The following is a 13,662-nucleotide window of genomic DNA, read 5'->3' on the forward strand; positions in this document are numbered from 1 at the left end:
GAGTAATTTTTTCTCTAATAGTTAAAATTTTGTTAGCAAAGAAAGTCATGAACTCATTACTAGTTAAAGTTAATGGAATACTCAGCTCAATAGAGCTCTGACTCTTTGTCAGCCTGGCTACAGTGCTGAAAAGAAACCTGGGGTTGTTCTTATTTTCTTCAATTAGTGATGAGTAGAAAGATGTCCTAGCTTTACGGAGGGCTTTTTTATAGAGCAACAGACTCTTTTTCCAGGCTAAGTGAAGATCTTCTAAATTAGTGAGACGCCATTTCCTCTCCAACTTACGGGTTATCTGCTTTAAGCTACGAGTTTGAGAGTTATACCATGGAGTCAGACACTTCTGATTTAAAGCTCTCTTTTTCAGAGGAGCTACAGCATCCAAAGCTGTCTTCAATGAGGATGTAAAACTATTGACGAGATACTCTATCTCCCTTACAGAGTTTAGGTAGCTACTCTGCACTGTGTTGTTATATGGCATTAGAGAACATAAAGAAGGAATCATATCCTTAAACCTAGTTACAGCGCTTTCTGAAAGACTTCTAGTGTAATGAAACTTATTCCCTACTGCTGGGTAGTCCATCAGAGTAAATGTAAATGTTATTAAAAAATGATCAGACAGAAGGGAGTTTTCAGGGAATACTGTTAAGTCTTCTATTTCCATACCATAAGTCAGAACAAGATCTAAGATATGATTAAAGTGGTGGGTGGACTCATTTACTTTTTGAGCAAAGCCAATAGAGTCTAATAATAGATTAAATGCAGTGTTGAGGCTGTCATTCTCAGCATCTGTGTGGATGTTAAAATCGCCCACTATAATTATCTTATCTGAGCTAAGCACTAAGTCAGACAAAAGGTCTGAAAATTCACAGAGAAACTCACAGTAACGACCAGGTGGACGATAGATAATAACAAATAAAACTGGTTTTTGGGACTTCCAATTTGGATGGACAAGACTAAGAGACAAGCTTTCAAATGAATTAAAGCTCTGTCTGGGTTTTTGATTAATTAATAAGCTGGAATGGAAGATTGCTGCTAATCCACCGCCCCGGCCCGTGCTACGAGCATTCTGACAGTTAGTGTGACTCGGGGGTGTTGACTCATTTAAACTAACATATTCATCCTGCTGTAACCAGGTTTCTGTTAGGCAGAATAAATCAATATGTTGATCAATTATTATATCATTTACCAACAGGGACTTAGAAGAGAGAGACCTAATGTTTAATAGACCACATTTAACTGTTTTAGTCTGTGGTGCAGTTGAAGGTGCTATATTATTTTTTCTTTTTGAATTTTTATGCTTAAATAGACTTTTGCTGGTTATTGGTGGTCTGGGAGCAGGCACCGTCTCTACGGGGATGGGGTAATGAGGGGATGGCAGGGGGAGAGAAGCTGCAGAGAGGTGTGTAAGACTACAACTCTGCTTCCTGGTCCCAACCCTGGATAGTCACGGTTTGGAGGATTTAAGAAAATTAGCCAGATTTCTAGAAATGAGAGCTGCTCCATCCAAAGTGGGATGGATGCCGTCTCTCCTAACAAGACCAGGTTTTCCCCAGAAGCTTTGCCAATTATCTATGAAGCCCACCTCATTTTTTGGACACCACTCAGACAGCCAGCAATTCAAGGAGAACATGCGGCTAAACATGTCACTCCCGGTCTGATTGGGGAGGGGCCCAGAGAAAACTACAGAGTCCGACATTATTAGAACATTATAACATAAATTATTACCAAAATACCAAAATTACTATTTATTTTTTGTGCAAAAGTGAAATTAATAATCTCAACATTACTTACCATCTACTTAAAGGCAAAAACACGCACAAAACATTTTTATATATACAGCTATATAAATTCAGGCGTTAAGGGGTTGATATATTGTGAAGAAAGTATTGTCCTACTGCTGTATGTGGACATGTTGCTGCACCATTTTTATGCATAAAATGCTGCGTAATGGGTTGTTTATCAACAGGTGGCACTGAAATTGGCTAACCATTTAGCTGTTGCTAACAACAATGGCTATCTTCAATGCCGAGTGGTAAATTAAAACACTAATGCAAGCTCTGTGCCACCTGTTTTCTTCCATAAGATCTCGTAGGTGGACTAAATATTTTTTGTAGCACTCCATACTTCAAAATCTTGGAGGTATCCAGCTTTTTTCCGAGTTGCAGGGGGTATGGAAAATGGAAAGCACCCACCTTGGGTGTGATGTCATTCAAAGTTACAACTTTAAAAGTTCTGAGGTAAGTGGAACTCAGCATAAGCCATAATAAGCTGAGTTTCTATGAAAGGGTCATTCCTGTTGTAAGCACAAAAATGAGCCACTTGCCAAAATAAAAGAAGGCTAAGGTAAGACACTTGTTGGAAAAGTGTAGTGACACGGACCCACAACAGGGGGCGTAAATGAACGGACAATACAGGGAGTTACATTAGAACACTTTACTGTTGTGAATGTCACAACCACACACAGCAGATTACAGAATAGATACAAGTCAATTAATGAAGGTGTCGTGTGGGCAGGCTCGACGATAGGAGACGCCCGTCTGGAGATGAACCGGAACCACACGATTTCCACCGCCACCGAACCCGAAGGATACTGGAGCCGCCAAGTCCCGAAGTCCCCAGGTGGCCACCGTCTCAGTGTGTCGGATCTGGTACTGCTGGCGGAGAACAAAGACAGTCAAGTGTGGGTGTGTGTACACCCAGTAACAATAACGGTGGGAATTCCACCTCCACCTTTAACACACACTCGTGCAGCGTCTGTTTAACCACTTATCTGACGGGACGTAGGACGAAACAGTCGCGACCCACGCCGGTCCTCTGGTTGACAGCTGCAACACAATAGCTCTTGGAATCACTTAATGCTGGCAGAGAAAGTTACCTCTCACAGAAGATGAGATCTCGGCGATGTGGTGGAGGTGTCATCCTGCTTTTATCCAAGGTGAGATGCAGATGATCGGTGACAGCTGTCATAGTTGATGAGTGACAGCTGTCACCTCGGCTGTTCCTGTAGGCGGCAGCGCCCTCTCGTGCCTGAAGCCCGCACTTCAGGCAGGGCGCCCTCTGGTGGTGGGCCAGCAATACCTCCTCTTCTGGCGGCCCACACAACAACACTAATTATATAATCTGAAATCTTTCTTTCTTTCTTTCTTTCTTCTTTCTTTCTTTCTTTCTTTCTTTCTTTCTTTCTTTCTTTCTTTCTTTTCATTTAGTGCAATAATCATGCACTCATTTACCTCTGTGGTGATCCTCTTCATGTTAGCAGACACTTAAAATGATATTTTCAGTGGTGACAAGAACCAGTTTACTTTGAGGTTTGCTCTGCTGTGAATACTTTCTGGATGTACTGTAATAGTTGATTAAACACACCAACACACAAACAACCAAACCTTAAAGTAACATAAAATAAGATAAATAACAATAAAAAAATAATGAAAAAACACAAATAAGCCTACAGAGTTTCTGTTCAGATTTTGTTCAAATATTTAAGTCTTGACAGCTCTCCCAATATGAATAATAAAAAGGTGCTATGTTCAAACAATACAAAGCAGTGAAATATAACATAAAAACAGAATTCAAAATGTGCAATGCATATTTAACTCAGTCAGTCCCAGTGACCGCAAATATGTTTTTCCTTTTTTTCAACAACATAAATAGAAACTGTCCTCTTGTCAGTGAATACTTTGTACATGGTAGCAATAGGCTTTACAGAGGCAGAATGTGCAAACAAGATAACATAAAACTATAATGTAGAATTAAAATCTTGTCTAAAGCTGGCCTACGTTAACTGCCTACCTGTCTGCCTTGTAATAACAGCGTCATGGCGCCATGCAGCTCTGCTATGAATAGTGATGTCACGTGATGTCTCTCTGTTTGAGTGGGATTCCCCCTCTATATCTACAGTATCTTTATACATTTCAAATTTAGTCATTTTAAAAATAATACACTACATACTTATGGTATTTACTATATACGCTCCTGGGTTTTAGGCAAAATTACTTTATTCTTAAATGTTACAAATAGTAAGCCAATAATGATAATATTAATACAATAACATGCTTTTGGAGGGTGGTATGCATTTTCAGAGGCCCGACGTTCACGTTCATGACATATATATATATATATATATATGTCATTTTGGGCGACTGGGCATGAACGGAGGGACTCAGAAAATGCATGCCGCATGACAACAGCATGTTATTTGCATTATTATCACTTTTTACTGAGATACACAACACGTTAACACGTACATAAAAAGTTGGCTCACTTAACTTTTGTCGTGTCGGCTGGCGCGCGCTGCTGTTCAAATTCAGCAGTGCGTCCTCATCAAGCTGGCTGCTTTGGGTGCTGTTCATTGTCGTACTATCCATGAGAAAATCATCCAGAATATCCATACTGGGACCAACACACACTTCTCGCCTTTTTTATCTTTTCCTGTGCGGACAGTCCCCCCCTGCGGACAGTTCTAGGGCTGCGCGCTGTGACGTCATTTGTTTACGCACAGCGGGTGGGTATAGCTAGGTAGCATCGACGTAAATCTACGATACCGGCCTAGCAACGCCCCGGTAAAGTGATAATAATAAATAATATCTTATTTTTCAAAGTATTAAAATCTAATTTTTACTATGTGCAAAAAACAGAAGTGGACCTTTTGGGGGGGGTGGGGGGTTTAATTCCCACCCCTCACCCCTGTAGGTCCACCTGTGCACCAGAGGCCTGCAGAGTGTGTGTGCAGCTGCATTTTTATCGGATTTGATCAGAACTTTTATCTGGCCATCAACAAAGTGGACAGCGGATTTATCAGTTCGGCTTTTGAGGAAAAGTTGCACTCCACAGTCACTCAGGCTGCGGTGACAAGGGTCGGGTTAGCACAAGCAGTTCATTAGTTCACATTGCCAGATGTTAAAGTATTTAGGTCTCTAAGAAAGAACCTGTTTCTGTACCTGTTGCTTTAACTGATAAGTAGCTGGGCCATGTGTCTCCTTCCCACAGTGTGTCATATGGATCAATGCCAGGACCAGTGGGTGTGTGTTTGAGTAAATAGGAGTCTACATATAAAATACGATGATGTATGTTATACTGCTTTGGGCTTTAATTTTACTTAGAACAAGGTAAATTCTTCATGCACAGTCAGAATAGTGGGAATGGCTGAAGGATTATTTATTGATAATATTTATTGTTAATGGAATAGTTAGTCATTTGTCCTTAGTCTCACAGACAAATCACTCAACAAAGGACAATAATTCAAAATTTTTAAAGAAAAGACCAAAATAACAGAATTTTATGCTTTTTCCGCTACACACTCCAATTCAGAAGGTGGCAGGAATGCTCCAAGTACCTAGTTTGCGAACCTCAAATAAAAGATCATGAAGAAGAAAGGCTGGCGCTGTCGATTGGTTACGTCTTGGTCATGTGACTTTACTTGTTGCAGCTATGACAACGAATTTTGAAAGTTGGTTGAACGTTTTATGTTGGAATGAGGCTCTGCCACTGAAGTGAAGCAAATGTCTCTAAAATGTACCGTATATTTGGACATCCATACAGTAGGTGACTATTTATAGTGGTCTATTGCTGTTAAGATAGGAAACAAACTTGGTAACTCGCTAGCTGAGGTAAAACAAAGTGTTTAAGTAATGGTCGTATCGTGTTATATCTGACCTTTCACCCTGTAGTTATTAATAAATTGATTGATTTATTGTTTATTTAACAGAGGAATGAACAATATATCTCTTGTAACAGATACAGTTTAACGTTTTTATGGGCACAGGCTATTATGATGTGCAGAAAAAGAAATATATACTGTATAATCAGTCAAAACCTTAAACAAATTTAATCAGTACAGTGTGTCTTACCTTACTGAGTATCCATAAACCATATTACTAAACTCGACCTTAATTTTTTTTTTTTCATTTTGGCAAGAAATGACATATAAAAGGTATTACTAAACATTATACGTTACCGTTAAAGTTTGTCAAATCAGCAGTGTTGGTGTGGTGTACACTGCATTGTGGGAGAGGTGAGAGGTCATTAGACCCAAACCCAGCCAACCCGTGTGAGCGACTATTTAAATCCAAGTAATTTCTGTTTATCAGTATTTTGTGTCTGTGTAGTGGCAGCAGACATTCCAGCTCCAATAGCATATCTTAAAGTTGCTACAGTTCAAAAGCTCGTAATTGGATCTCAGGATCGAGCTGCCGTCTGTCCCAGCCCCTGCTCTTTGACGCCCCCTCGATGCTGTTAGCTGAGTGTCCCGCGATGTCTGAAGCATTTTTTTAGGACTTTATTAGGGCAAAACAGAACAAAGGAATACAGTGACAATTCTCAGTACCTATAACAAATAATTAGATGTAGTAATAAAACAATAATAAACACACCTCCAAAGAAAATACAGTCTGCATTACTTCATTTCCTCAATGAGTCTGGTGGATTGTATCCATTATAATGTGGACCGAAGCATTTACTTTGAAAATTAGTGTGTTCAAAGCAAGCCTGGTCGCCTGAATACCCCAGCTAGGAATAATGGAATAGGACTGCGATTCTATTTTGTAGGTTTTCTTCTTTGAACTGGGGCCATGATTAAGAGGGATGGCCGGGGGTGATGTCTGTCAGTTGTTCTTCTGCTTTTTTCTCTTAATATTGTGGTTATGATTGGCAGGCTTTGTTTTGCTTTTTTGTGATGCAAATCCAAGATGGCAATTGTCCTGCTTGTTCACTGGGCCCTCGAAAAGCCAGATTGTGATGTAGAAATTTCAGCTCTTATTCATGGACTGGCACCTGCCTACCTAGCTGACCTAATTAAACCTTACGTACCGGCCCGGGCTTTACATTCTCAGGGTGCAGGACTACTTTGTGTCCCTAAGGTGAATAAGAAGTCTGCGGGTCACAGAGCTTTCTCTTATCGTGCCCCTGTTCTGTGGAATGATCTCCCTGCGTCAATAAAACAGTCAGATTCTGTGGAGATTTTCAAGTCCAGACTTAAGACGCACTTATTTTCCCTTTCATATGGCTAGCATACTGGTACAGTTTTGTTTTACGCTTTTTACTCTTTTAATTCATTTATTAGCAATTGGAGCGGTCTGCGGCCTCAACTTTACCTAAATTCTGGGGTCTTTTAGTGAAGTTTAGGGCTAGTGGCCGGCGATCACCTTAGTATTTCTCTGTTTTTCTTGTTGTTTAATGCTGGCAAATTATACAGTATTTTTTGTCTTTCTGATGCCTGGTTCTGTTTTTTTTCTCCCTGTTTAAGGTGCAGCTCCATCCAGAGAAGGGAGTTGTATTCGTGTTGGTGATCCTCCTGTCCTGTGCGCCAATAGCATTTCTTGTATATTCGTCCGTGAATTGTTCTGTAATTTATGTTTGTAGCATGGCCCAAGCAGAGGGTCACCCCTTTGAGTCTGGTCTGCTTGAGGCTTCTTCCTCAGAGGGAGTTTTTCCTTACCACTGTTGCTCTGGGGGTTGGTAAGGTTAGACCTTACCTGTGTGAAGCACTTTGAGGCAACTCTGTTGTGATTTGGCGCTATATAAATGAAAATAAATTGAAATTGAAATGTTTAGCATTCAATCACGCATTTTAACAAATATATCACTTGTCCATGCTCACTAAAACCAAAAAGTTAAAGATTCTCCTTAAAGCAGTGTTATAACTAAAGCTTGCTGGTTATCTAAAGGTCAGACTGTTAAAGTGTGTTTGTTAGCACTTATTTTTGAGTGATACACCAGAGCTTTTGTATTTAATGTAAACTTGCATTTATTATATTTTTAAAGTTAATGTTGCTTCTTATCTGCAGTGTCTGTAATGTAGTGAAAAAAGATTTGTTTTAATTGCCATTAAGGATCTCAAAGTACTTTGGCTTAATTAGTTCGGCATTTACTCTTTTTTTGCAGCAGTAAAGGAAGTATGAAGCTTGTGAAGAGTCTGTCCTTGGAGAACTCCAAAGTTGTTGCCCATATAACATTTTAAAAAACAGCTGACTGAGGTTGGACTGAGTTTTCCAGCTTCACATAATGTCTGGAGAGAGAGAGACTGTTGTTTATATATCATCAGACAGCCAGTAGTAGGCCACCTGTACAGCAGACTTTTTTTTTACTAGATGTAGCAGGAATAGTACATGTGAAGATACATACGTATTTAGGTGTAATATAAGCCATGATGGTTAGCCAGCATGTGCAGTATACTGGGCCTTGGGTTGACAGCACTGCTTGGTCTGTAATATGGCTGCTGTGTTACTGTGTTTGTGTGCAGGTCACATGTCCAGGAGTGGTGCTCCACCAAAAGGGTGATATTTACCTCGGTGTGCGCATCGTGGGCCAGTACAGGAAGACCTGCTGTTTGCCTCCCATCTTCCCTTTGCCCTTCCATCATAGAATGGTCTTTGACAAGGTGACAATGATCACCAGCAATATAGCACTTTTCATCTGATGGTGACAGTCAATGCACTTTACAGTGATGTCTCACATTCACCCATTAATGCACGCACACACACACTGATGTCAGGGTGTTGTCATGAAAGTCGCTCAACTGCACATTGGAGATTAAGGACCTTGCACAAGAAGTCCAAGTCCAACGTGACCGTGCACTGAAATGTGTGTCCATATCAAAATATGAATTTCATATTTGAAAGCTACACCCAGCAGAATTGCCTGTCTGTTCTCCTTGTTGGCAAATTGTTCTGTACAAAGGCAGCACATTAAAGCCGTGGTCACAACCTGCCGTACTTGCACGTGCGTGCAGTCTACTTGCAAAAACGTGGGCTAAATTTGGAGATCCGTACATCGCAAGTACTGCCTCAGTACGAATTTAGGAGCACGCAGACACGCCGTAGAGGTTTTAGTGCATGCAGAACTTTCACTGCGGTCAGGCTGCGGATTCACCAGCAGTACAGATGACGCACGTTGTGAGTACTGCCTCAGTACGGATTCAAAGCAGCACATTTTCATTAAATTACTATTGAATTAACCATATCCGTACAGAGGCAGTAGGCTACTCACCACATACTATGGAATTAAATTGTATGTATCAGATCTTGAAGATTGTGATACACATATACACTCAACAAAAATATAAACGCAACACTTTTGGTTTTGCTCCCATTTTGTATGAGATGAACTCAAAGATCTAAAACTTTTTCCACATACACAATATCACCATTTCCCTCAAATATTGTTCACAAACCAGTCTAAATCTGTGATAGTGAGCACTTCTCCTTTGCTGAGATAATCCATCCCACCTCAGGTGTGCCATACCAAGATGCTGATTAGACACCATGATTAGTGCACAGGTGTGCCTTAGACTGCCCACAATAAAAGGCCACTCTGAAAGGTGCAGTTTTATCACACAGCACAATGCCACAGATGTCGCAAGATTTGAGGGAGCGTGCAATTGGCATGCTGACAGCAGGAATGTCAACCAGAGCTGTTGCTCGTGTATTGAATGTTCATTTCTCTACCATAAGCCGTCTCCAAAGGCGTTTCAGAGAATTTGGCAGTACATCCAACCAGCCTCACAACCGCAGACCACGTGTAACCACACCAGCCCAGTACCTCCACATCCAGCATGTTCACCTCCAAGATCGTCTGAGACCAGCCACTCGGACAGCTGCTGAAACAATCGGTTTGCATAACCAAAGAATTTCTGCACAAACTGTCAGAAACCGTCTCAGGGAAGCTCATCTGCATGCTCGTCGTCCTCATCGGGGTCTCGACCTGACTCCAGTTGGTCGTCGTAACCGACTTGAGTGGGCAAATGCTCACATTCGCTGGCATTTGGCACGTTGGAGAGGTGTTCTCTTCACAGATGATGCGAAGGAGATGTGTTGCACTGCATGAGGCAAATGGTGGTCACACCAGATACTGACTGGTATCCCCCCCCAATAAAACAAAACTGCACCTTTCAGAGTGGCCTTTTATTGTGGACAGTCTAAGGCACACCTGTGCACTAATCATGGCGTCTAATCAGCATCTTGATATGGCACACCTGTGAGGTGGGATGGATTATCTCAGCAAAGGAGAAGTGCTCACTATCACAGATTTCGACTGGTTTGTGAACAATATTTGAGGGAAATGGTGATATTGTGTATGTGGAAAAAGTTTTAGATCTTTGAGTTCATCTCATACAAAATGGGAGCAAAACCAAAAGTGTTGCGTTTATATTTTTGTTGAGTATATAAATTAGAATTAAGTTGAAATTTAAAAAGCTGGTAATCAAGTGTGTAGTGAATATATTCCTCTATCAGTGTTTCACACCTTACTTTTCACTAACTCTGATGTGGGGAGGCCGACAGACTTGCATGCACGACGCAGCTTCTCACTTGAACTTGGACTTTATTTCCAAACTTCAGCAACACAGACACTCCACAGCTTCAGTCTGATAACTAGCTGTAACTTTTCGAGGCAAGTAAACACTCGTACAACTGACCGCTGCAGGCTGGACATGCTCATGCATCACCGACGCTGAAAAACACCTGCCGGTCCGGTTCCGCTCATAACACACACATCAAAAGAAAAGCCGACCCCACACACCACACACACACACACACACTGCTTATTGTCAACTCTCTTTATCGTTACACTCCTAGAGACGTGCGTTGAACGTACTCCCTCCCTCCTCTTGCTACTGCCTCTGTACGTTTTCACAAAAAGGTAGTGGCCGTGGCATCCGCAGAAAACGTACGGTGAAAAAAAATGCACGGTGGGTTGTGACTGGCACTTAAGAGAAGGTCTTGCAGCCTGGAAATGGAAAAAACCTACAACTTGAAAATGTAGAGCATGGAAGGTACATAATTCTTCAGACATTCTACAAGATAAGAAGGCGCTCTGCCGTTCAGTAAAAAAAGTTTGTAGAATTTACGGGGAGATACTGAAGTGAGGCTAACTGTGTCATAATATGGTACAATTGCCTCATCCTAATTAAAATCCTAGCAGCCACCTTTTAAAGAGGTCTTGCAGTAAGTAGTGTATTGCAGGCCAGAATATATAACATTACAGTCATCATTTGTGGATGGAAAAAACAGGGAGCAGATTCTTGCTTATTGGTTGGCAGAATCACAAAGAATCATACTTTCTTTAATCTTCTTTTGGCCACTGTTTTTTAATGAATTCAAATGAGCAACCATTCATAATGCTGAAAAAAGCCTTTTTTTTTGTTGAGGAATGTACCACAGAGTAAATTAGGATTAGATACCGGGCTGTTTGTCTTATCTTGTTGTAGGTATTGATTTGTTTTGTCTGTACTGTCTGTTTTACTAGATGTTTCCTGGTGTGGTTGACCCTGCTGATGTAGCTGACCTTCTCGGAGGTAAAATGGTCTCCTGGGATTTCTTTTCTCATCTCCCAGTTCTGAATCTTTTGCTATGCAAGCTTATAGGCTATTAGTGCGATACCAATCATTAGCTCACAGGCTATTTGTGCTTTCTTTCCTTTTAGCTGACACCACATCTTTTGAGCTGATTCAGTTGGTGCCTCCAGGTATATGCTTTCTGATGATGTCAATATGGGCATGTTATGTCCCCACTGTATCCAGTCACTGCACTGCAGAAAACAGGATATCAATGTGTTTTTGCCTACGTTTCAGAGGGTGAGATCCTGGCCACAATGGAGGAAAACAGCAGAGAGTTCCTGTATCCACGTCCCAGGCGAAAATCTACAAAAGGAGCTCCACAGAGAGAGATCCTAATGAAGAGGACCTCATCTTTCCCTGTAGGCTGTTTTCCATGTACATTTTAATTTTTATTTAGCTCCTCTTTCCAGCACCAGGTGGAACATATGCAGCTCCTACTCATTCATGTTTGTTTCCAAGAAAGATTTACAGCTAGATACACTTCCTGATGCTGACCTTTTCTTTTGTACTAGTTACCTCTGCCAACAAAGTTTGGCAGAGTTTATATTTTCACCCCTGTTTGTTCGTCTATTTGTGAACAGCCTGTAACCCACAACTTTTCATGTATTGTTAAGAATTTTTTTTTTTTTTTTTACAGAGGATTCATATCCTGATAGGTAACAACTGACTGATTTATGCTGCATTTACACATAACAACGACAAGTCATGAATGCCATGAAGTATACATTCTTCTGCTGATCATGGATGTGATGATTTGAGGCAGAGGCGTCAGGTGTCCTCAGGAACTGCTGCAACCTGTTATCACGTGTTACGATTAATGGCATATGTTGCTGGTGAATTATCAGGAACCATTACTCACGGACAAGAATTAACGTTGCGCGCTGTTCCACGCTATTGCACATAACAGTGTATCGTTACGTTCTATCACATTGTGAATGAGGCAAATTGTCTCCACGCACACTCACACCCATATTCATCCATCAGCTGCTGAACAATTCAGATCGCTCCAGTTTGCTCCCCAAAATCCACAGCAGAAGAACTCTGTGATTGCATGCTTAGTTGGGCTCTGTGCCATGGAGTGGCGCAGAGAGGAGGAGGAGATGGAGAGAGCCAGAAGTGTGGCTCCACGCGGCTCTTGTCTCGCGCGTTTTCCCAAACATCAGGCACATGCAGCAGCAGCAGGTGGAACACCTGCAAGAGCACGCTGATGAGCATTGGAATGAAACTTTTAGCCGACATGATGTCACTGTCCTTCTTCATCATACTGCAGCAAGGAAAATGAATGCGGTCCAGCAGGGTTTAATTGTGCGCATATCAGAGAAGAACGCTGTCACACTCTATTAAGGATCAACACTAATCAAGATGGATCAACACGCTCAGTTGCGACCTCCACGACATGAGGCGAAATGAGGGTGGTGCGTGACATTCGTGGAAGATGTTTTTGACAGCCAAAAACATGCTCCACAAAAATCAGAAATATCACGCACCAACATGCACTATTAAGAAACCGATTCACATGTGTGTTAAGTCACGTTAAGAATGTCAGGAATGTGCCAAGTATGACACAAATATGACATTCGTACTGCATGCTGCCTATGTGTGAACGCAGCAAAAAATTTCAAGGTCATAAATCAAAGTCAGGAAAAATCTTGGAAAATTGGAATCCCTATCCTTTAACATTGAATGATTTTTTTTTTTTTTTTCAGATATTCATAACTCTGTCAAATATTCTCATATTTGAGAATGTTATCTGGGATGGTATCCTTTATCGATTTTATCTGCAGTACAGGTTTTGTGGCCATTTAAATTTAACATTGAAACCTCCATTTAATGTATATTATCATCTCCTGGCAGCCATAGAGATATTTGGGAAGGGGGCCGAGGAGGGTCCTGATCAGCTCTGTCTCTTTTTTATATTCGTACTCTAGCCAGTCAGCCAGCAACAAAGCACCTTGTGGCTGACAATCCCCCCATTCGTAGGAACTGAACCTTTCGTGTCTATGTAACACTCATAATCCAGAAAAGGACAGAAACATGCACACAGGTAGAGCACAACGCTGTAAGAGCCAAAGTTCATAGGTTGGAGAAACTTAGTATATGATTATGCATTAAAATTTTGGAATCACTCAGATAGAGGTTTCAGATATTATTTAACAATGATATAATGCACCACGTTGCGCTTGGTTTCAGTGCAGAAGGTTCCGGGTTCAAATCCCACCCCTGCCACTTTTCTCCACATTTCTCCATGTAATGTGGAGTTGCGTCAGGAAGGGCATCCGGCGTAAAACCTGTGCCAATTCAACATGCAGATCCAGCTTGGATTTGCTGTGGCG

At 41.3% G+C, this 13,662-nt stretch overlaps 1 protein-coding gene across 1 annotated transcript in view; it reads left to right on the forward strand.

Annotated features, from left to right (window-relative positions):
- The first annotated feature begins 5,309 nt into the window (after nt 1-5,309).
- spata6 (spermatogenesis associated 6) overlaps nt 5,310-13,662 on the forward strand; it is a 34,819-nt gene continuing 26,466 nt past the window's right edge. Inside the window, exons 1-5 of the mRNA XM_034179727.1 lie at nt 5,310-5,537; nt 8,237-8,374; nt 11,239-11,287; nt 11,416-11,457; nt 11,564-11,688. Of these exons, the coding sequence (XP_034035618.1) occupies nt 5,499-5,537; nt 8,237-8,374; nt 11,239-11,287; nt 11,416-11,457; nt 11,564-11,688 (393 nt within the window). The 5' untranslated portion in view covers nt 5,310-5,498. The remainder of the gene's footprint in view (nt 5,538-8,236; nt 8,375-11,238; nt 11,288-11,415; nt 11,458-11,563; nt 11,689-13,662) is intronic.

This window comes from Thalassophryne amazonica, chromosome 10 (genome assembly GCF_902500255.1).
Source record: "Thalassophryne amazonica chromosome 10, fThaAma1.1, whole genome shotgun sequence".
Taxonomy (NCBI): domain Eukaryota; kingdom Metazoa; phylum Chordata; class Actinopteri; order Batrachoidiformes; family Batrachoididae; genus Thalassophryne; species Thalassophryne amazonica.